We start from the raw sequence: 23,326 nt of genomic DNA on the forward strand, positions 1-23,326 counted from the left end.
CGTTGGCAGCAAATTCCGCAGGAATACCTGCGGATTTTACTGTGGAAAATGTATTTTAAACCAAATATCTAACAAAAATATAAACTCCGCAGGTAATTTCGCAGGAAACTTTCCTGCGGATCTTCCTGCGATTATCAACTTTTATTAACATAATACAAAATTCGCAGGTAATTCCGCAGGAAAATTTCCTGCGAAGTTACCTACAGATTTGACATTTCATTATTTAAATTTATAAAATAATTTATAAAATAATTTAATCATTATATTTTCCGTTTTTCCTCCCCCAATTTCCTCAAATTTCTCCATTTTTTGTCTTTGATTTCTACAATTTCAGTTCACGTCGCTTTTAATTTTCCATTCTCACTCGAATTCCTAAAATATGTTTGCTTTCAATCATCGCATTTGCAAGATCTCAGCAAACCCTATCTTTTATGCGGCTAAATCTACCATTTCGGTTCACTTCGCTTGATGCGGAAGCTCGACTCAAGGATAAGAAATCAAGAGATTTTACGGCTTAGAGAAGATCTGAAGGAAGCTCAAGGTTCGAATGTTGGTATTATTGTTGATTGATGCTCTGTTCTTGCTACCAATTGCTTTCAAAGTAAAGAGTTTTTCATCTTGCACACAAGGTGTTTGATGAAAAGTCTCAATCAAGAGTTTTTCATCTTGCACACAAGGAATGCTTTGGTCATGTATTAATTTAATGTTTTTTTATAGTTTCACATAAGTTGTGTTTGTTGTTGCAGAAAGCTTTAGAGAAATATGATGTCGGAGACTATTTCCCCATATATGGCATCTGCTTAGGCTTTGAACTTATATCGATGATCGTAAGCAAGGTGAGTTAGCTTTCTTATGGCTGTTTGGATGAGTCAGATACATGACTAGTGGCCATAGCTATACTAGTTAGGATATATTATTATGTTGCCTTGTTCTGTAAAAATTAGTGTTCATGATTTCTTTTTGATTTCAAATTTCCAATACAGAGAAAGTAGAAAGATTAGCTATTTATTTTATGATTTGAAATGTTGCGAAAAGTTGAAGACTTTTGACAAGTTACATCCGGTTCTGGTCCTTTTTTTTTGTATGTTTACATGTTTGGCTGTTCTTTTTCTTGATGATAGGATAATAATATTCTTGAAGCATTTGTAGCAAGAAATGAGGCAAGTAGCCTTCAGTTTGTGGACAACACAAATATAGAAGGATTTGTATTTCAAAGGTAAACAATCTATGGCAATTGTATCTGTTTGTAGTTGCACATTGATCTCTCGATGGACATACAATGAGGTTGGAAACTGGACTTTGAATTTAAGTTGATGTCTCTCTTTTCCCTGTAACAGATGTACAAAGGAATTGGCCAACTTTATTTCATTGGTTTTTCTCTATATCAATGAAGTAGCACTCATCTAAGAGAGAATTTCTTTGCACCACATGGTGAAACCACTCATTTCTGTTTGGCATTACTATAAGAAAGGGACCATTTTTCCACTAGTGGAAGGACCACACAGTGGACTTGACTTTTGCATGATTGGAAATGTGGTGTATATTCATTTTCAACTTTAGGATATATTATAGACTATAGTTATATACTATATGTTATTATGTATTTATAATTTATGTTAATATTTTATAGGTGAATGTAAAGTTGATAGCATAAACATTTTAGTGGCATGGTATCAAGTATGAACTAGTTTGAGGTAAACACTATAAAAAGTGTGTTTGAAAACACAGATAGAGGATGAATAAGGAACTTACTTGAGAAAGATCAACATGTTTGGCATCATCAGCAGTTGGATTATTAGTGATAGCACCACCACTGAATTAATCATGCACTTCTTTTTGATAACTTTGATTTCATGATTTCTTATCCTCTATTTTTTCTCTCTGTCGGTATGTGGTGGACCACTTTGCTACTATAATTAGTATTATTGGATTATAAGTGAGTTTAATAAAATCATATGTATTCAATAAAATAATCTATCTTCTATTTTTTATAAAGTTTTGACACTGATCAAATTATTAAAAATTTCCTTTTTTGCTAAAAAATATAATTGTTTTACAGTGTTCATTGATGGAGAGAAGAAGTTTCAAACAAAGGATCAAGGGCCAGGTGATTTGTACTTCAAGTGTGGGGTTTATGCTGCACCTACTCATATAAGTAACTACATGGAATCAAGGTGGAGAGATATCAAAATATATAAGAAATTATCGCCTTTTACTATTTTGTATATACTTTATTTGTATAATATATAGCTTTGTACAAATTTAAAGATGGTTTGGTGATATATATTAAAATTTCTTGTTATGTTAAACTAGAAGAAAGTGTGAGAAATACAATGCAATTATTTCATGTATTCATCCTCTAGTTAACAGTAGAACAAAAGAAGATCAAAGAATTGAGTATTAATCTAAACTAAAACAGATTGTATTACAGATAACACTACTTGCAACAGGTTCGTATGATGGTCAAGCACGAATTTGGCCCACTAATGGTAAGCCATTTCTTCTGCCTTTCCTTCTGTTTTGAGATACTTAATTTTGATAAATCTTAGTGTCTGATTTAGTTGAATTCGTGGTATATATTAAGTCATTGATTATATTGTTGAGTTTTTTATATTATGGTTTTCGTATCCCCTGATGTCAACGTTATCATTTTATCCGACACTGGTAAACACTTCTGCTCCGGCATCGATCTTTCCGTTTTGAATTCTACCGCCGGGGAATTGTCCGGGGAGAGTCTCCGTCGACAGATCCTGGCGATGCAAGATTCAATCACAGCTCTGGAACGATGCCGTAAACCTGGGATCGCTTCAAAGGCTGCCGAGTATTGTTGGTTTCGGGAACGCGATGGAGTTGGCTTTGACTGCGAGAAGGTTCTCCGGTTTGGAGGCGAAAGAGTTGGGTCTGGTTTCTCGAGTTTTTCATTCGCAACATGAACTGGATGAAGGTGTTAGGGAACTTGCTCAGGGTTGGTTTCTTTTTGTTACTCATTAGTGGTAATTAGATAATTGAATATTCTTGTGACTTATCAATATCATTACACAGGTATTGCTAGCAAGTCACCACTGGCAGTTGTTGGAACAAAGACTGTGTTGCTTAAAGTTTATGATCTGCCCATAAGCTATTATGAACTTATTTTAATAAATTATGAAACACCTCGTATAGAACTTATGCAGAGATTACACTTCTTTTCTTGAAAATGTAGTAATAATTTGTAGATAATACTTATATGTTAGATGTATCATTAAGTTGTTTATCTAAACGCTATTTTAGATTCATTTAATGGAAAAAGCATTTAAATTAGTACTAGTATATGGATATAAACTTATAAAAGCAAGTAACTAATCATTATGAAATGTTCATTTCAACTTACTTCAATATGCTTCTCATTCTTGTAATAGTGTATTGAATTTTGCTTAATTGATTTGTTAATCCCATAACAAACTTGTATATTGGAATGTTCATTTTAACCCTGTTTTCAGGTATCCTTTCCCTGGTTTTAGAAAATCAGCTTTCACAATTTTGAATCCCAGATCTCAGTCTTGGATTGAGAACTTCATGATTCATGTCTATCTCTTGCTGCATTATCAGCAGCTATATCTTGGCATTTTGACTGTTCAGTTTGTCATTTTTTTGATATGTTTCCTGTTTAATTTGTCTATCTCTCTTTTCAATTCTGGTGCTTTTAGCTTTCAATTTTCTTGGTCTAATCACGATGGCCGACGATGACTATGAAGATATCAACATGGGGTTCTCTCTATCTCTTTCCCTCTCTCAATTAATTAATTTGGGTTTTCCCTCTTTGCTTCTTCGCTTTGCTGAAATTATCATTATTATTGAAATTGAAATATTTCTTATGTTTAAAACCATGCTGATGATGATGATGCAGTTATGAGGATGAGCCAGCAGAGCCTGAAATCGAGGAAGGAGCAGAGGACATCGAAATACATGACCAAGTATGAGCGAGCTAGGATTCTCGGTACCCGCGCTCTTCAAATTAGGTTTACTTCTGTTCCCTAGGGTTTTGTATAGAATATTTGTAGTGCTATGTTTAAAATTAAGGAATGTGAAGCAGAATAAAAGGATTCTGATTTTGTAATTCTAAAAAGAGAATTTAAATTCATTTGAAATACAGTCAAGGTTTAATAGTTTCTTACGTGAGCCTGTAACTGCCCATAGCTGCATTTCACCATGTTCATACTCTTCTGGATTAATGATAATAAGAATGATGGTGTCACCTTCTCTAGTAATGTTATCCACCATCCATTGCAATGCCTTGATGCTGCATGGAGAGAAATCCATTGCTACACCTAATCTCCTTGAACCTGCCATTGAATTGTTCACTTGTGTTGTAAAATTATGTGTGAATAAGTTTTTTCATGCTCTTTTGGAATGAGAGTGTTCGAGGAACATAACATAATCCAAAGCAATATCTGAGGAACATAATATATAGTTGAATTGAATCTCCATTTGTATTTATTTAAGTCTAGTTTCATATTTCAATCGCTAATTATATGATATCAACGGTCCTCGATTAATTTGTAATGAGCTGTGATAATTAACTAATCTTTTTAGTTTCAATGCATGTTGATAGAAATATAAATAGTGTAACTGAAATCTATGTGGAAGTCATTTTGATGTTTCTTCACTCCAATGCAGAATGTTGACTAGCAGATTTTATAGTAATTTGTTCTATAAATTTGCATTATAATTCAAAATATTTTAAATTATAATTTTTTTACATTATGGTTACATAGTCACATTATAAAAATATTTTAGATTTTTATAATGTTTCAAAAGTTTATAATTTTTTTTAATTTGAGATAGAAATTACCTGCGGATTTACCTGCGGAAGTTTCCTGCGGATTTACCTGCTGAACTTTCCTGCGGATTTACCTGCGGAATTTGCTGCCGAAAATATTACCCACGAAGGTTTTAGCTGGGGACATAAAACCGCAGGAAATGCGTTTCCTGCGGAAATTTAGCCAAAATCCGCAGGTAAATCCGCAGGAAATTTGAGTATTTCTAGTAGTGATTACACAAACTACCAAAAGTCACAAAAGCATAAACTTCACTTAAAATAAACACCTAACAGCTTATTTATGAAAAGCTTTTGATTGAAATGTTACAATATGTACACAATAATGCTTCCGATCTCTCTTGACTGCTGCAAGGTTTGGGAAAATGCTTGGTACTTGCATATATCAACATCATTAACACTCCTGCGGGCGTACTTCATTGACTCTTTAAAATTTCCAGCTTTGATTTCAGCCACTTCATCATCTTCACTATCTTCTTCCATAGCTTCGGGATTATCACTTCTCTTTCTCTTTCAATATCCTGCCAACAAAAGTTGAGGAGAAAAATTAGTTGTACAATTAATCCAATTAAAAAACTTCTACATCCATCATTAGTCAAGGCACATTAGTGAATATGAATGAGAAAAAAGTTTCTTAAAATGTAACTTCTCATTGTAATTACTAATAGTAATGTAATGTGGAACAAAAGTACATCGACATAATGGTTACTTATATGTACTCTATCTATTCATATTATTTAATAGATTAGTTTATGATATTACTAATAAATTAACTAAACATATCCCAATAAATCTTAACTTTATATTAGATTAGTCCAAATGATCAATAATTATTCCATGTATAACTATCACATATGCAAGAGCTTACATCACTTCTTTTATGAAATCCATATTAAACATTCTTCCACCAAACATGAACTTCATTGTTCTTTTACAAGTCAACATTGTAGACAATCTTGAAACTGCAACACAAATGAAATTCATAGTGAAACTGATGTAGAAGGATTGTGCGTATCAAAGAAGAAATCGCGCGTCGGAAAGCATTTTAATATTTAAGCAATTTTAGTTTTAATATTTAAGTAATTTCTATTTTATTTGTTTTATTTAATTTTGTTTTGGATTAAAGGCCCATAAGGCCCAATAAGGTTTATTTGTTTTTTGTATTTAAAGACCTTTGACATGGCCATAAGGATTATCTCTTTTATTATAATAGAATCCAAAGTTTTCTTTATTCCTGGTGGACTCCAGAGCTTATCTATAGGGTTTGCGCTTGCAACCCTGTTTAGCGCTTGCTATTCCTTTGGGCGGCTTCCGACTGCGTCAGTACTGCAGTACTTTTAAGCCTGATCGCAACCATCTTGACTTGCTTGTTCTCAGGGACACCCATAACGTCGAAGAACATGTCGACGTCAATCTGCCAATCAAGAAACTCCTCCACTCCCATAGTTTCGTAGAACAAGGAATAGCAAGCGCTAAACCTTGAATGAAAACAGGGTTGCAAGCGCAAACCCTATAGATAAGCTCTGGAGTCCACCAGGAATAAAGAAAACTTTGGATTCTATTATAATAAAAGAGATAATCCTTATGGCCATGCCAAAGGTCTTTAAATACAGAAAACAAATAAACCCTATTGGGCCTTATGGGCCTTTAATCCAAAACAAAATTAAATAAAACAAATAAAATAGAAATTACTTAAATATTAAAACTAAAATTGCTTAAATATTAAAATGCTTTCCGACGCGCGATTTCTTCTTTGATACGCACAATCCTCCTACATCAGAAACACTCTATTCCATTTCTACAAAAAGCTATAAAATCACTCACATAAAAAACTCACCTTGTTGCTTTAGTCAGGTAAATATATAGTAGAGTTAAGCTATGTTTGACAAACATATAATAGAGTTAAACTATTCTCGTTAGAGTTAGAGTGTTTACCACTATACCTAGTCACAAATTACCTAAGCCATGTAAACTAAATTACCTACACAAATTTTCTATAACTTCCAAAACGTGTAAGAGTATTACGTAGCCTTTTTAGTGGAATATTTTCTCCACTAAGTTATCATAATTCATGGGTTGTTGTTGAGGAGTTCTATATGTAATAGTTAACCAAAAGTGATTAAAAGACTCTTCAATAATAAGTGTTGTTGAGTCGAGTCAAAAACTGTCAAAACTGAAAGAACAGGTAAATAGGTATTCCTAAAAGTGAAAAAATCAGAAATTAAAATTCCCAAAACCATGTACAAAGAATGGAGACATTCATATATACAGTGACATACCATGGACATAGACTCAACAAAAAACAAAATGAGTAATACTATGGACATATTGCACCATGCACTGACATACCATGGACATATAATCAACAAAGTTCAATATGAGTGAGATGTAGTTGTACGAAGTTTCATACAATGGTCTACTAAAAATATGCATTGAGATACAAATATAAAAATGGAAATTAGATGCAGTGACATGATTTTACATGGTGCTTGACAAATAATGATAGTAAAGTAATAGGTATGTACATTGTAGTCTCATGAGAATACTAATTATCCTGAAGGATGAAAATTACATTTCCATACCTGTTATGGGCTGCTTGATAGTCGTTATCTCCCATTTGTCACTGTTAATGATTAAAATCGTAAAAAAGAAAAGGACCAGCAACATTAGAGTATGAAGATTAAACTAACTTGTGATGAGTATTGATGCAATGAATTAATATAATGATAGGCTAGGAAGCTCAATAGGATGTTATCATGTTGATTTATGTTATTATACTTAACTGGCATTTTGTACTCTCTCCCTGCTTAGTGATTTAAAATCAGTCCATGTTTTGCTTTCTCTTCAAACAAAATCTGCATTGACTTTTGTAGTTGCAAAATGAAAAAAGTCAATGGATCCACTTTAAATACTTAGTACAGAAAATGATATAATAATCCCAACACTGTTTCATGTACTACATAAATAAGCTAATACAGTTGGGCATAAAATTTAAGTGAAACCGAACTAATCAAATAATATTTGAGATTGACCCAAGAATTTTACACAAGTTGAAATCATTTTGACAATACATTTGATGTGGATATATGTAGCAGGAGATATTATAGTCCTACTCAGAAGCAATACTTGAAAAGGTGAAGTATTTTTTGTACTATCCAAAAAGAAGCAATACTTGTAAAGTATGAGAGAGCATGCCATTAGAAAATATGATACTCTGTCTTAGGAGTTTGAAAGCAGATAAAACGGATATTGAAGTGATCATCAGTAGTTCAGTTAACTCAATCTTCATTATATGCAAACATCTTTGTCAATGATCATCATTTAATATAATCATATGTCGGGATTGCATCATTGAGGTCATATTTTGACAGAATTAAGATGTTCTTAAACATATCCATGTGATTTGAAGAAACATGATCATAGATTAATAAAGAACATTAGAATAGTAAGGTTTATCAAAACAGAAAGGATGTTAATATGTTATCCATAATAATGGACATGTCATTACAAATTAAGGTGAAGTCTTGTAGAGCCTAAGTCTAATGTGGCAGAACAACAGTGTCCGATAGACATAATAATAAATCCTTACACAAAATAAGTAGAAAAAGGTGGCCACCATTTAGCTTTGGAATGCTTTGCATTCTTAGGCCTCTTGGTAGCAGATTACCTTGGAGTCGAGAAATCCGAAGGTACTGAATCTTAATGTGAATCATCTTCTGACAACCTATTAGACGGAGTATTGTTAAATCTAGCATCCAAGCTCCTATTCTGGGCAGCAGAAGTAGAACTGGTAGGATGAAAAAAATAACTGACCATGATAAGGTAATAAGCAAGTTAGTAGGCCAACATTCAATAGAAAGTGTAGAGCAACTGAATATATGACATAACAACAAATAAGACAACATTCAATAGAAAATGAAGAGCAACTTAATATGTGTTAACAAATTTTAGGACAATATTCTGTTTTAAGTGTACTACAACTCATAACAGCAATTTGGGGCCAACATTCAATAGAAAGTGTACATCAACTGAATATATGTCAGAGCAAAAATTAGGACGACATTCTGTTTTAAGTGTATATAGCAACTGAATATATGTCATAACAGGAATTAGGACAGCATTCTGATTTAAGTGTAGAGCGACTGAATTTAGGGTCATAACAACAGTGGCATTTATACGCTATAATTTGTGTGTAAAAATTCATCGAAGCAGGTATACAGCCACTGGAAATGTGCCGATATGATAAACAAAACCAAACAATCATGAATTATATTATTGTTATTGATCAAAGGGGGTTAAGGTTAACATTGGTAAGAAAAGCTGAAAGTGATAATGATGACTTCATTTGAAAATAGTGAATGACAGATTTGAGTTACAAATACAAACCTTCTTCATAATTTGTCTTAAATCATGACGAAACCACTAACCTTGTTTTCATGCTCAACCTCAATCTCTATTTTATACCTAATATAAAAGGAATGGATAGGTGATTAGAAACAACCATTCACGATTGATGCATAGTATCACAGTAAGTGAGAATAGAAATGATTACTTGGTGATGCGAGGAGACTTAATCCCGGAGCAGTCGCATTGAAAGGGCTCACCAGGTGATTTGTTAATCTTTTTGTAGGTTGGACAAACTTCATAATACCAGCTGAATCGATTAGCCTTTAGCCTTTTAGTTGGGCCAATTATATTGCAGAACGTTTCCTACAAAAAACAATAGGAGTAATTTAAAGAAACATGATAACGAAATTGTATTGCAGTCATAAGGCAAGAAACAACAAAGTTTCTTTATAAATATAGTAAGGATGACTGCTCATTAAGGAAAAATACTAACATCCTGCAGATAAATCATCTCCCCAGTCGTTTTGACATCTTTAACAAAGGAGAAAGATTTGTCTTTGAAAGCCTCTTGTGATTCAGAATTGAGTAATAGTGTTTGCGGACCTATCGGATATGGCTTCCTCTCTTCAAATCTGATGTGTTAAGAAGTCATGATTAATACAGATTTACAGACTGTTAGAGCAATATAATACGGAATAAGCACAACAGATCACAGAGAAAATAGCAGATAAAAAAGCTCACCAACATATGAACCACAACACAAAATCTGTTTGAATACACAAGTAAGAAAGCACAAGGCTTTCCTCCCCATTTTTCCAATGCTTGTTTCCTAGTTTCTTTTCCAATAACCGACTGAAACTAACGAACCATTGTAGGACATGGATGTGGTCCCACCGCTGAACCTGTCATGTGGTAGCTGTTTCCCAAATCCTCCAACCAATACCGAAAGGCCTCCGATGATTCGTCTTTGAAACTTCCATTAACACCTTCAACCTACATGTTTACATTAATAAAGTGGTTATGTTTAGACTCATATTATCAATAGTTTAGTCGAAGTTAGACACATACAACTTTGACTCAGCTTCTACTCCTTGAATACCAACAGCTCTAAGACTATCCTCAAACAAATCACTCTGCCATGGAAAAGGCTTGGTTCTGTGAATATACTGGCAAAAGCTAAGAGAACAATATCCAGAATGGAAGAAGAACACGTCAGATTATGACCAAAAAAGTTATTTACTTCTTCAAGATTTATCAGAACAGGAAAATCCCCAGATTAAAACAATAACACAATATTAATGAAGTAGATCCCGTAATGGTGATATATTCAAATGAAAACCCACAGTAAAACATAAGTGTTCTATGTTATAATAAAGGCTTGATAGTTGATTGCACTGCGTTGTTTCCAAATACACCAGCATGTAGCCATCCAAACAACTGCAGCTCTCCTAGATGAGTGTTTCCTCATAGTTTCCACCAGCTGCAGAAAATGACTGCAACAGTGTGTACCAGGCAATGGTTCAAAACCTAACCAAAGCATGATTTTCTCCCACACCCCTCTTAATAGTATACAGTTTAGAAAGAGGTGGTTAGCATCTTCGATCTGCAAACAGCCAAAGACGCAGAAACTCGTATCGTTGTCCTCTATTATACCTCTTTTAAGCAGCTGTCAAATTGCACAAGTAGTAAACAAACTCATACTTAGGTTTTTGACATAGAATTTGAAGGATCACATCAAGTAAACTTGACTAGAAATACCGGTGCATAATGTCTATGTATGATATTGAACCAAATAGACATATATGGTTAATATTTTTAAGCAGGTACAAGAAGTTATTGTGTTGAAGCATGAATACAAGACAAAAGATTGTGCTACATGATCAAGCACCAAACATAGTTCACCTACTGAAATATTGATGAAGCCATAAACAACTTATTGAACAAACTCAAAAAACTAAGTAAACTGACGCATTTGCAAACATAGTTCACCTACAAGTGATTCTTGACTACAACTCATAATTGACACAACCAAAATTGCTCCTTGTCGGCTACATAACAACAGGGCGATGAAAAACTTGAAGGAAACTTTTATTTATTTATTTATTGTATAGAGAATTTTTACAATGATAACCCTTCTGGATTCTGGGAAAAATGTTGCTAGAAAAATGAAAATATGAAAAATATGAAAAACTATGAGCAGGAACTCCATGAGGAACCTCTCCATGATGAAACAGTGGAACAATGAACCATAACCTCATTATATATGCTTCCAGCATTTTTGCTTCCATGCGTTCCTGGGTATGTGTTTGTTATGATAAATGAAAACTCTCTGGTTTTTGCTTCACAGAAGTTGAAATAAGGAAACGAGTTGGAGACCAACAAGTCGAAGAGAGAAAAAAGAGAAACACGGAACGTGGGACCCACACTTACACATAAAAAATTAAATTAAAATTAGTCAAGGATGTATTTGTCTTTTGAAAACTACTAGTAAGAAACCGTGCTATCGCACGGGTCTCCTCTGGGTTCATATTACACGTTTGTTTATAAGATCATCATTTATAAAGTAGATCATCATTTATAAAGTATAAATTTTATTTTTTAATTGGTTGATATTCACATAGTTGTAAATATATGCTAATAATATATTACAACTTTTAAGCATTCATTTGTACTTATAATAAATCGTACACCCGATTTTTTAACTTCAATTATATAAACACCATCAAAAAAAATTTTTTAGACATGGACATTAAAATGAACCGTCTACAACTAATATCTCATAGATACCTTTAACATCTACCCAGGAATCCAAATGAGTTTTCCAATCCTAAAATATATGACAGCTACCCATTAAATTTTAGTTTTAAAACTTTCTATCTTATTATATCATATGAACATTTTTTTTACAACTACAATGTATAACAGCTTTCCGATTTAAATTTTTTATAAACATAAAATATATGACAACACTCTATTAAAATATAATAAACTATTCGACATGGAGATTAAAATCAAACATAGTAACTTAATCTATTTTATATAAAAAATAAAAATAAAAAAAACCAAAAAAAAACCATTAATTTTCTATTAAAAACAGGAGAATAACCAAAAAAAAATTTAATTTAAAATAGAGAGACTACTTTCGTAAATAAAATAAAATAAAATAAAATAGGAGATTAAAATTATAATATAACTTTTTATATTCTAGATAAACCAAGTATTTTGAGACAATGGTAACTTATTCCCACTTATAAAAACAATGGTAATTTATTTGGTTTATAAAATTCACTATATCAATAAATTTTTACCTTTTATCATTTATTTTTTATGATTAGCATTTATCATTAAATTTTCATGACTACCATTTTACATTTATTTATCATGATTACAATTATTAAGTTAATTTGAAAAGATTCTTATAAGTTTTAATTATTTTATAAGTTTAAAAAAAATTACAAAATCTCAATTGGTTTTGTTTTGTTTTATTAACCTTTATATAAAAATTTAAATAGTTTCAAAATATATTTTATCTCAAATAAGGATCTAAATAATTATAAAATAATTTTTATTCTTATATTTTTAGAATGATAAATTAAATATTTAATCTTAGAATCAAAAAAAGTTATAACTTACATTAAGAAGAGTAATAGTAGTTTTTCCAAATACTTTAGTTCTTACCTTTAATATTTCTTTAAAATACGTGATTTTTATTAATATTTTATAAAAATACATCATTTTTAATATTTTTTTAGTAACAAAATGTTATTTAAACTATAATAATACTTACTTTTAATTTTAAACAAATCATAGTTTTGCTAAAATAATAAAATAAAATAAAATAATATCTTTCTTATTAATATTTCTGAGAAAAATATAATTTTTTTATATTATTAATAAGAAATTCATTTTTTTAAAATATTTTTTTTTTAAAAGTGATACAAAATTTTATCGATTTCAATGGTTCACTTTATATATTTAATTTCAAGTTATTCAATAAATTTATTTTATCATTTTGGAATAAATAATAAATCATGTAGTAATTTATATGATTTTTAATATACTTATAATCATAAATCATAATTTATAGTTATAGTGTATAGATGACATTATATAATTGGTTGAATGTACATTACCCAACTTTTTAAGATGGGTAGAAAAGTTGTCCATATAAAAAATATATTCACGTATTTTATGGTAATGGTTAAAGTTTCAACTTTTAAAAAAATATCAATAGCATTCAAAATCATATAATTTTTTTTAAAATACTTTTTAAATGCTATTTAAAATTATATCAACATTATATAATTTATTTATATTAATTAATTTTAAAGAGTCAATTAAACTTTTAAAAATAATTTTAAAGTTACCATACATATAATGGTTTTTTTTCAAAACTATTCTATAATAAAATATTAAAAATAAAGTACTTTAACAAATCTTAATAAAAAATCGGTTATAAATATAACAGTAGAGTTATTCTCGTTTACAAATATATTAGTAATTTATTCTCGTTTATAAATTAAAAAAATAACTTTTTTTGCAAATATAACAATAATGGTGTATACACTCGTAGTGCCTTATATATGATTGCTTATTTCATATTAGAGTGTAAATATGATTGCTTATTTCATATTAGAGTGTAACCAAGATAAAATAATTCCTAACATTCTTCCTATGAAAAATATAAATGAATAGAGTTTATATTTCTAGTTCCTAATTGCTTCCCAATATTTCTACACCAAAGATTGCTTCCCAATATTTCTACACCAAAAACCACATAATCCAAACAATGAAACCATCCAAACCTAGGTTTTCAATAGCGCGCTATAGTAGCGCTATAGCGGTGTAGCGTAGCGGTAGAGACCCTCGCCGCGACGCTATTGGGCTGTTAAGCGCTATCTGAAATAGCGGCCACGATTTCATGTGCCGTAGCAGTGGAATAGCGGCGCAATAGCAGTTATGTAGCGCTTTTCAGACCGCTATTGTGAAGATAGGGTCACAACCGTAACTTTGAATTTTTTAAGGGAAAATTTGTATTTTTACCTTTTATTTAACTACTATAAAAGCTAAAAGTAAGCATTAGGTCATAAATATTCTCTCTTCACTGGAAAAACAGCCGCCATTCCATTCTGCCCTAGTTTCAATTCACGTTCCATTTTTTTCTTCCAAGAACTTCTCCTTATCCTTCTCACGCTTCCAAGATGATATTAATGTGGTGGAACTTAGAAGTGAAGATGAGGCGGATGTGATCTAGTCATTTTGTTTACGTTTAGAATTTGATTTGGACATTTTGAGTACATTCCTAATTTGAGTGATTATGTTTAGTTTATGTATGTTGCAACTTTTGGTTTATGTATGTTGCAACTTTTGTTTTCAAGTCATTATGAATGTTGTTGGAACCTATTTTTAGTATTTATGTATGTTGTTGGAACCTAATTTAGTATTTATGTTTTCGTATTTACCTTGATTTTTAAAAGCTCACAGTAGCGGTCATCCCGCTATCCGCTATGCCGCTATAGCATTTGGGAGGTCCGGCGCTACGCGCCACTATCTGAGATTAACAACCTAGATCCAAACAATGAAACCATATGCAACATATAAATATAATAATCCAAAAAATGAAACCATATGCAACATATAAATATAATAATCCAAAAAATGAAACCATCTCTGTAGCTTATAAATATAATAATAACAGTACACAAAAGTGTGGCAAGTACACAAAAGTGTGGCATGGATGAACTATAACATAACAAAATGTGACCTTATTTTACTCCACTCCAACTTCACTAACAAACACTAACTACTCCAACTAACACAGCTAACTGCATATCCAACTATTTGGCTCATCCGAAGATACAATCATTACCACCATGTTAGAGTGTTATACCCATATTATAGTGCTATACCCATATTACATTGAAATCATTTGTAGCATATAAATATGATATGATAATAAGAGTCCAGAAAAGTGTGGCAAAAATGTGGCAAGCATAGCAAAGTAGTAACACACAAGTATCTAAAGATGGTAAGAGACCTCCATGCAATCCAAGGCGCACATATTTTCAAGTGTATCTAAAGATGGTAAGAGACTTCCATATAAACAGAAAATCTACCTTGAAAAGGTTGCTAAAATGTGATTAACATAACCAACTTTCTAATATAATGTACCTATGATACAACATGTTAATATCTTTGTAATGATTTTAGACGCAGCATTATGAGGAAAATTGTTTCTATAGCTTCATCCTTAGTATCAGTTATTTTCCACCAATTGATATCACCAATAACATCCAAAATATAATAGAATTATTATCACATAATATCAATAAAACTACTTTCCGAAGCAACCAACCACCAATATTTTTTCTTGGGCTTCTGCAACTAACATCATCATATTTTAAAAGGAAGAAAATCATAAAATCATCAACAAAAGCCTTACAAATTCATAAACCGAAAATCAAAACAATGGATAACAGATGGAACAAATCAATTTGTGTTTCAAAATGGAACAAATGGGTAAAGCAATAATAATATGAAATAGAAATCAACTTTCGAAGTGAAATAGAAATTTATAAAGGATGTGAGGGTAGATATCAATTTGAGTTTTCTGGAGAAAATCAAAATTGATTTTGATAATAAGTGTCATAATCCATTTAGATTTAGATTTTGAGGTGAAATCATAATCGATTAAGGCAAAAACAAAACATAGAAAAATCGATTAAGAGGGAAAATCGATGTGGGTATGGAGATGGATTTGTGAATAGGAAAAAGTGATTGGATCTAAGTTCCAATTTCTCTTTACTTTATAGACTTTCAATGTGATTTTTCAGAAGAAAAATCAGTTGAATGAATCTTGGGAAAGAGTGGTTGCATTTGAATATTGTGTGCCTTTTCAATGGGAAGTTCAAAAAAAAAAAACGACTGCGTGTTACGTTTCCAAGGCAAATGCAAATGCAAACAATAATGGAGTTGTTTTGTTCAATACGTAAAATTGTGGTATACAATAAATGGTGATCAGTAAAATAGGGTTAATTAATGATTAATAGTGGAATAATATTATGATTTAAATTAAATAAAAATTATTGGAATAAATTTGGTGTTGACACATCAGCGACATTTAATGCCAAATGAATATAAAGCTAGCAATATTCAAAAAGTTAATTTTAACCCTTATAATTATATTAGATAATGCTTTTAATTAGAGGGGTTAATGTGTAATTTTCAGGTACTTTAATTTTTATATATTTATAATAGATAATAGATAATAGATTACATCTCTTTCTTATTTATTTATTTTTTAAAATGAAGGGTCTAATCCCAAAGAAAAAATTAGAAGGAAATAATATGTAGGGTTCATGTGGGGTAGGAACCCCTAACAAACTTAAAAGATCTTCTGGATAAATATTATAAACATGGTAATCAGGATCAAGATCATGTTGAAAGCTCTATTTAGCTAAGGCATCGACACATTGATGAGTTTCTCTGAAAACATGGATGAATTTAACTATGATGTTATCTGAAAGCTCCTATGAGAGATTTCTTCTCATTAATGATATCATTCACTATTTTATTGTCTGATTAGATATGTATCTTGCTGAAACTTCTTCTAACAGCAAGCTTTATGCCTTCTAAAACCCCCTAAGCTTGGATGCATTTCGTTGAAATGTGATATACTAGCGCTATAAACATAACCAAAAATCATGTCATGCACTCAAGAATCAAACATATAGACATTCAACATCATTTTCTCCGAGATCATGTACTTAAGGGTGATGTTAAACTGGCATTTGTGGATACTCAAAACCAACTTACAAATATTTTCATAAAACCGCTTGCAAAGAAATTGTTCTTCAAGATTCGAAGAGAACTAAGCATATTGGATGAGGATGATGTGTATTCTCAATACAAAGACATGTCAATCATACTTTAAGGACATCAATTCTCATACATCAATATCATTAAGGTACATGATATGTCATACTACTTTTGTGTTAATTCACAATTTCATTTGTGAAGTATTCTTTCTATTACCATTCTTCATGTTACAAGTTAGCAGAAAACTTCTGCTAAAAGCAAGGTCTTTAATCATAAGTTTCCTAAATTGTCTCCATAATTAGGAACTACATAATTTTCAATATCCTGACTTGATTCTCTTGACCTTTACATCCGTGCCACATATGATTGCATAATATTTCATAGAATATTCTACATCTGTTGATTACATTTTGAATCTTCATATTTCAGCTTAGCAGGCGCAATGTCATGAGTTTCTGTATATGACATCTCATAAGACATGTTGTCACAGAGCATATCTCAACATTCCATAGAACATCTTTCTATTGTACATGTTTTGTACAAATTTCTATTTGCAAGTTCAATACAACCTATTACATATTGCTGCTACTGTATTTTAGCCAAACATAAATGCCAATCACATAATTCAGAGCATTAACAAACAATATCAATATTGTATGCCCCAAACCATGATGGTTGGACTTCAGTCAAATATTTCTACTTACACTGATAATATTATGGCTACGGGCCATCAAGGAGGTTATGCCACAATGCCTTCATTAACCACAAGGTTAAGTGGTTGTTTAGGTGGAGTCAGTTATTTACCCCAATCGAGACCATCCTTAAACACCACATCTGTTATGGCTTTAAGGCAGCAAATGGATGAGAATAACTTAGATTTGATGCACAATTTGACAAAACAAATAGGGGTTATTTTCACTCCCATGGTTGACCAGATAGGAAGGATGCTGAAGGCATCCGGGGTTCAGCCATTTCCAGCACGCCATAGGCCGCTAGGGTTAAACATTGATTGACTAGAGGTCAATATACCTCCTGAAAACCAAGAGCGTCTTGTTGGACCTCAGGTGGTATAACCAGCTACATATGAAGAGGATGAATTTATTGAGCAATATGAGCCTAGGCCGATAGTGGTTAGGAGGTATCAAGATGCTGATCACCTACTTAGAAATGCCAATAATATGGTAGGTCGTAATAACATACCAAATGTAGTTGAAGAAGTCTTGGCTCGTAGTGCGGTTAACGTTGGCCTACACAGGCCCAACTATTCATCACCATTTATTGATTATATTTGACAGGCAGAAATACCCAGAGGTTGCAAAGTACCAAAATTTACTAAGTTTGCAGGTGAGACCAATGAGTATATTGTAAAACACATAGCTAGGTGAGAGACCGAAGTTGGCGACATTGCCAATGATAAGGGATTAAAAATGACATACTTACTTAGTTCACTGACCAAGAACACTTTTACTTGGTTTACCATGTTAGCTCCAAATTCTGTGAGGACTTGGGAACAATTAGAACGCGTGTTTCATGAGCAGTTTTACATGGGACAATCTAAGATTAGTCTGAAAGAGTTATCTCTAGTTAAGAGAAAATCGTCTGAGTCCATAGATGATTATTTGAATATGTTCAGGTTGCTGAAAGCCAAGTGCTTTATCAAAGTTCCTGAAAATGAGTTAATCAAAATGGTCGTTAGGGGTTAGATTATTCCTTTAGGAAGAAATTAGACACCCAATACCTTAGGGATATGGCCCAGTTGGCTAACAGGGTTCGACAAATCGAACGCCTAAAGATAGAAAAGTTAGGGCATCAAAGAGTCGTAAAAGAGAGAAAATTGCTTACGTTGAGAATGATGAGTACCCTTTAGAATGGGTTGATGAATACGTGTGTAAGGTGCTAAAACCATCGAAAGGAAAAAGTGTTGAAGAACCAAAAAATGATAGAGTCACTACTAAGACATACACGTTTGATATTACTAAATGTGATGAAATATTTGATGTTTTAGTTTCAGATGGGCAGATTGTAGTGCTCCCAGGCCTTAAAAATCTGCCATTAGAGCAGAAACAAAAATGAGGTTTTTGCAAATATCATATTTTTTTGTCATAATACTTCTCAATATGTTCTTTTCAGGAATTTGGTGCAGAAAGCATTGAAATATGGAAGGTTGTAGTTTGGTGAAAAACTAAAGGCTTCCATGAAAACCGATGATGATCCCCTGCATGTTGCCAACGCAAATTTCGTCGAACCAGTGGAAGTACTAATGGTCGAAAATACTGATGGTTTCGATGATGACATGAGTGAGATGATTGGGGCTACTAAGAGTCTCAATGGCGAGCAAGATAACATAATAAAGGTTACTGGCCTTGAGGATGGGAAAGTAAGCATTGTTAAGCCATTGGAACTAATGATGGTGGGGATTACTGAGGTTCCTAAAAACCATAAAGGCGACAAATAAAAGATGGGGTGTGAGGAAAATAGAAAGAAATGTCAGAAGAAAAGATGGAAGAATCAATGGAGATAGTTTTTCCAAAACCTAAGGAAGATTTGATCGTCTTTCTCAACTGTTGCAAGATGGGTAATTTAAGGACTATGTTGTGCCCAAATTGCAACGTGATTTATGATGAGAAAACTGCTAATAATATTGAAGATCTTAAGAAAGAGGAGTCTAAGAAGGGACACCTACGAATAAAGGGACCAAAGGTGGTGTTCGACCACTCAAGAGCAACTTATAAAATCCAAAAACCTCAAGGTAAGGAAAATTTCCCTTATCAAAGAACTTTTGTACCACCTACTAATGCACCTCAAGACAAATGGGTTCGCCCTACATATTCTGGGGGGTAACACATAGCTTGAAAAGAGTGGAGATAAGTTATGGGTCTATATAGAAGTGGCAAGTGTTGGAAAAAGGGTCAAGTTCGACTCAAGCTGGCGGAACATGAAACACCTCAAACAAATATCATATACCTCCAACATGCAAGGGGGAAGAACCCCATGAAACAAACTCAGTGGAGAAGGTTTCAAAGAAACAAAAAGGATGCGAAGAAAGAAAGTCAAGAAACTGCATCTGCACCTAGAAATGAAAAAGATAAAAAAGAGGCACAACGCAAGCCTGCAAAAGAAAGGTTGGCAATTCCAACTCATGCAAGGGGTTCTGTTATACCCCAAAATTTGCCCGCATATTTTTTCAAGAAAACTCCAATCTAAAAATTAGGAGTTTCATATAATCATGGATTTTTATTTCACAAATATCCTGACATATGAAATACTTAGTTTTTAGAATTTTTTATACAATATTTTGGCTCGCTGTTGGATTTACTCTTACGCAAACGCCAAGTACTGTTTATTGCTTCACACACGCTATTTATTTGATATTTGTGTACAGATAAATAGTACTGACACAATTGGTACATAGTTAAATCTTTCGCAGGCGCAGAGTCCGGGATTCAGACTGTACTGGTAACAAGTAAATTATTACTAATTTTTGTTTCCCACTAACTTTTGTACTATATTCCATTATTTTCAAAATCTCTTTTCAAATCCCTTTTTCAAAAATCAAATCTTAACTTTATTCCACACATCTCTCTTTTTCCCAACACTACCATACACTTTCTTTCAAATCTTACTTCCACTCAAATTTTCCTTTTTTGTACGGAATCACTTCATTCCCCAACGTCTCTATCCCTCTTTTCATTCTATAAATACCTCTCATTTTTTTTCATAAAATCTCACATCAAATTCTAAATCATTTCTCAAATTTCTACTTCATATCCATTCTCTCTTCCTCCCTGGCAAAATGGCGAAGCGGATGGAAACATGTTTTCTTATAGTCATCACCATTGCTACGGTGATCATGTCCTTCTTCTGTCTGCATAGTCCTGAAAAATGTGGACCTGTGATGGTTACACTCCCGATCATCTATTTTCTGTTGGTCATAGCATGGGTTATTAATCGTCATTCTTAAAGTTTGCCGTATCTCTTATTTTCTTAAATGTACCGTTTATTCGTCGTACTGTTCATTATAGTATGTAATGTTTGTACTGTCAGTATTAAATGTTGTACTATTTGTCATATTGTTGCTTAATTATTCAGATAATATTTTGTGTGTTTTCTGCCAGTCAAATATTTATTTTTCTGTGCATTAATTGATTTTCAGGGTTATTATCGGTAATTTTGCTCGCGTACAGTAAATATTAATTATTTATTATGTCTGTGTTTTTTAACAAGTCATGTAAATAAACTTTCATCTTTCACATAAAACAAAAACAACAAAAAGAAAATTAACTTTGACTGTTGATTTTTCACTCTAACTGTTACATGCCTGAATAGTCAGTTGACAGTCAAACTGCTGACAGTACAATTCTCCGTGTTTTGTACCATCAATCAAATCAAACTTTTGCATTTTAAAATTCCAAGATTTTTGTCCTAGAAGTCTTCTGAATATCACATGATTAGCAGAGACTCAGCACTGCACAAAAATCAGGTACGCTTAACTGTCTCCTACACAAACAGTCCCTGATTAGGGTTTATTGTTTTTCAGGAGAAACAAGTTTTTGAGACCTCAAATGGATTTCATGGACCTCCATACATCTCAAAGTACCATCATACAAATTTTCAAACTTCAATTCACTCAGACGCACCGTCAGCAGCTCAAACAGTCAACAGACGACCCGTTTGACCAAAAAAGTCAACAGACAGTCAAAAATGAAATTTTTTGTCAACATCCATATTTTGTCAAAGGATTCATCATTTGATCATTGGATGATCATAATTCATCAAAGAAAGATCAAAAATCAACAAAACCCTAAGATTCAAAATTAGGGTTTTCTCCAAAAAAGTCAACTAAACTTTGACTGGTCATAACTCTCTCATCCTTCATCCAAAAAATTCAAACCAAAGCTCATTTTGAAGGAAATTCAATTATCTTTCAAATGCAATTGGTCCCATGGCCATTTGATTCACCATTTGAAAAATATGAATCAAGACATTACAGGTCATTTTCAAAGTCAACAAAAGACACGTTTTTCAAAAGGATACACAAGGAGCATCAAAAATCATTTTGACATGAGACCAAAGACATTGGTTAGAGGACTCTTTGAGGTTTCCAAAAAGTGCAAGATCTCCTTCATATGACAAAAATTGAGGGATTTACACCTTGTTGAAGTTGGCTAAATTTTGGGAAAATGCATAAAACCAACATTGCTCAAAAATGTATTTTTTCCAAATGGGACCAAGTTTTTATAGTTCAAACATGTTTGCCATGATATAATGGGCCTCCCACGACCAAGACAAAGCCCACGCCATTTTTATTCATTTTTGGTTTAATTTTATCCTATTTTAAGATTAAATGAAAATGGAAAATGGAAGGATAATGCATAGCTTAGTTTCTAAGCATGAGTCACCAAAGAATCTTTAATTTTCTGCAGAAGATTGAAGTACAAGGCAAGAGAATTGAAGAGGAGCAAGACTTGGTCAACAATTCAAAGGTTTTTAATATTTAAAAATCAAGAATTCAACAAAGGCAATCAATGCTTCTTGGCTTGGATTCTAAGCATAACATGGCCTATAAATGAAGCTGCAAACTCCATCAAAAAAAAAGAGGGGGGACACGAATATAGCAAGAGCATAGTCATAAACTCCATAAAATTTCTCAAAAATTCCATACACTTTGTAATTTTTGAATTCTATATTCCAACCATTATTAATACAAACCAATCATTCCAATCATCTCCTGGGATCTAATATAGTAAGTTGAGATCATAATTCATGGTTACATGTACATAAAACTCATGCTTTAAAAGTTACATATTCATGCATTTTTCTAACTTTCGAATCTACAACTTAACATGTTTTAATACCAACTAACACTTCTAACAAGTTGCTAAGATGGTTTAGGGAAGATTTGAACACTTACATGCAAGTTTTAACGTGAGAATACACATGTACCATTCTTGAAGTTTCAAACATGTGAACGTTCGAATCCCATGATGCAAGCGTTTTTAGCCAAAACTAATGCCACCATCATGTTCAGGAGGTCATTTTAAGGTGACCTGGGTGCCCCTTGTTTTTGTTAATAACCATTTTTGTAGGTTTTTTGAAAGCATGGAAATCTGAAAGAAAATCCGCAGGAAAACCCGCAGGTAAGTCTGCAAGAAAATCCGCAGGTACCAAGGAAGAAGATGATGAATAGTGAGGTTGAATCTTTGACCGCACGCGTGGCATATCTTTCTCTTCCCATTCGCTAGTCAACCAGCGTGGACCCCACGCTGGACTCTCAAAGTCAGCATGATCTCATGCTACACCTTTATCCATGCGCCTCATGTGACTCTCAATCTGAGCCATAGATCA

General features: G+C 32.5%; 2 protein-coding genes, 1 long non-coding RNA gene and 1 pseudogene across 6 annotated transcripts; 3 read left to right on the forward strand and 1 right to left on the reverse strand.

Moving 5' to 3' along the window:
- Positions 1-277: 277 nt before the first annotated feature.
- Positions 278-2,194, forward strand: LOC131651714 (gamma-glutamyl hydrolase 2-like). 4 transcript variants are annotated; one of them, XR_009298481.1, is made up of 5 exons: positions 278-553; positions 747-836; positions 1,122-1,216; positions 1,338-1,936; positions 2,060-2,184. XR_009298481.1 is itself a non-coding variant. In XM_058921392.1 (5 exons), exons 1-4 carry the CDS (start codon positions 469-471, stop codon positions 1,405-1,407), a joined length of 336 nt encoding a protein of 111 aa, XP_058777375.1. In that variant the 5' UTR covers positions 278-468; the 3' UTR covers positions 1,408-1,431; positions 2,060-2,180. The 4 variants fall into 4 exon arrangements, 2 of the variants coding, with proteins under 2 accessions (XP_058777375.1, XP_058777376.1); XR_009298480.1 differs by having other exon boundaries at positions 278-549; XM_058921392.1 differs by having other exon boundaries at positions 278-549; positions 1,338-1,431; positions 2,060-2,180.
- Positions 2,195-2,615: 421 nt separating this feature from the next.
- On the forward strand, positions 2,616-4,464 carry LOC131651713 (delta(3,5)-Delta(2,4)-dienoyl-CoA isomerase, peroxisomal-like; annotated as a pseudogene).
- A 3,433-nt stretch (positions 4,465-7,897) lies between these two features.
- On the reverse strand, positions 7,898-9,817 carry LOC131646536 (uncharacterized). The gene is made up of 3 exons (XR_009297512.1): positions 9,657-9,817; positions 9,369-9,526; positions 7,898-9,280 (listed from the first exon to the last, which is right to left on the reverse strand). It is a non-coding gene; the product is annotated as an uncharacterized LOC131646536 (long non-coding RNA).
- Positions 9,818-18,408: 8,591 nt separating this feature from the next.
- On the forward strand, positions 18,409-19,159 carry LOC131649677 (uncharacterized). Its single transcript, XM_058919427.1, has 3 exons — positions 18,409-18,669; positions 18,749-19,003; positions 19,112-19,159. The coding sequence occupies exons 1-3, from the start codon at positions 18,409-18,411 to the stop codon at positions 19,157-19,159; spliced, it is 564 nt and encodes a 187-aa protein (XP_058775410.1).
- Positions 19,160-23,326: the final 4,167 nt, after the last annotated feature.

The sequence above is a fragment of the Vicia villosa genome, linkage group LG2 (assembly GCF_029867415.1).
Source record: "Vicia villosa cultivar HV-30 ecotype Madison, WI linkage group LG2, Vvil1.0, whole genome shotgun sequence".
Classification (NCBI taxonomy): domain Eukaryota; kingdom Viridiplantae; phylum Streptophyta; class Magnoliopsida; order Fabales; family Fabaceae; genus Vicia; species Vicia villosa.

What these genes read in the sequence shown, in the direction of transcription:
- LOC131651714 (XM_058921392.1), top strand. Translation starts at nt 469, where the DNA reads ATGCGGAAGCTCGACTCAAGGATAAGAAATCAAGAGATTTTACGGCTT. An exon ending in AGGAAGCTCAAGGTTCGAAT is followed by an intron (nt 550 to 746) that starts GTTGGTATTATT and finishes TTGTTGTTGCAG; the next exon opens with AAAGCTTTAGAGAAATATGA. An exon ending in TATCGATGATCGTAAGCAAG is followed by an intron (nt 837 to 1,121) that starts GTGAGTTAGCTT and finishes TCTTGATGATAG; the next exon opens with GATAATAATATTCTTGAAGC.
- LOC131649677 (XM_058919427.1), top strand. Translation starts at nt 18,409, where the DNA reads ATGACATACTTACTTAGTTCACTGACCAAGAACACTTTTACTTGGTTT. An exon ending in AAAATGAGTTAATCAAAATG is followed by an intron (nt 18,670 to 18,748) that starts GTCGTTAGGGGT and finishes GTTGGCTAACAG; the next exon opens with GGTTCGACAAATCGAACGCC. An exon ending in TAGTTTCAGATGGGCAGATT is followed by an intron (nt 19,004 to 19,111) that starts GTAGTGCTCCCA and finishes TGTTCTTTTCAG; the next exon opens with GAATTTGGTGCAGAAAGCAT.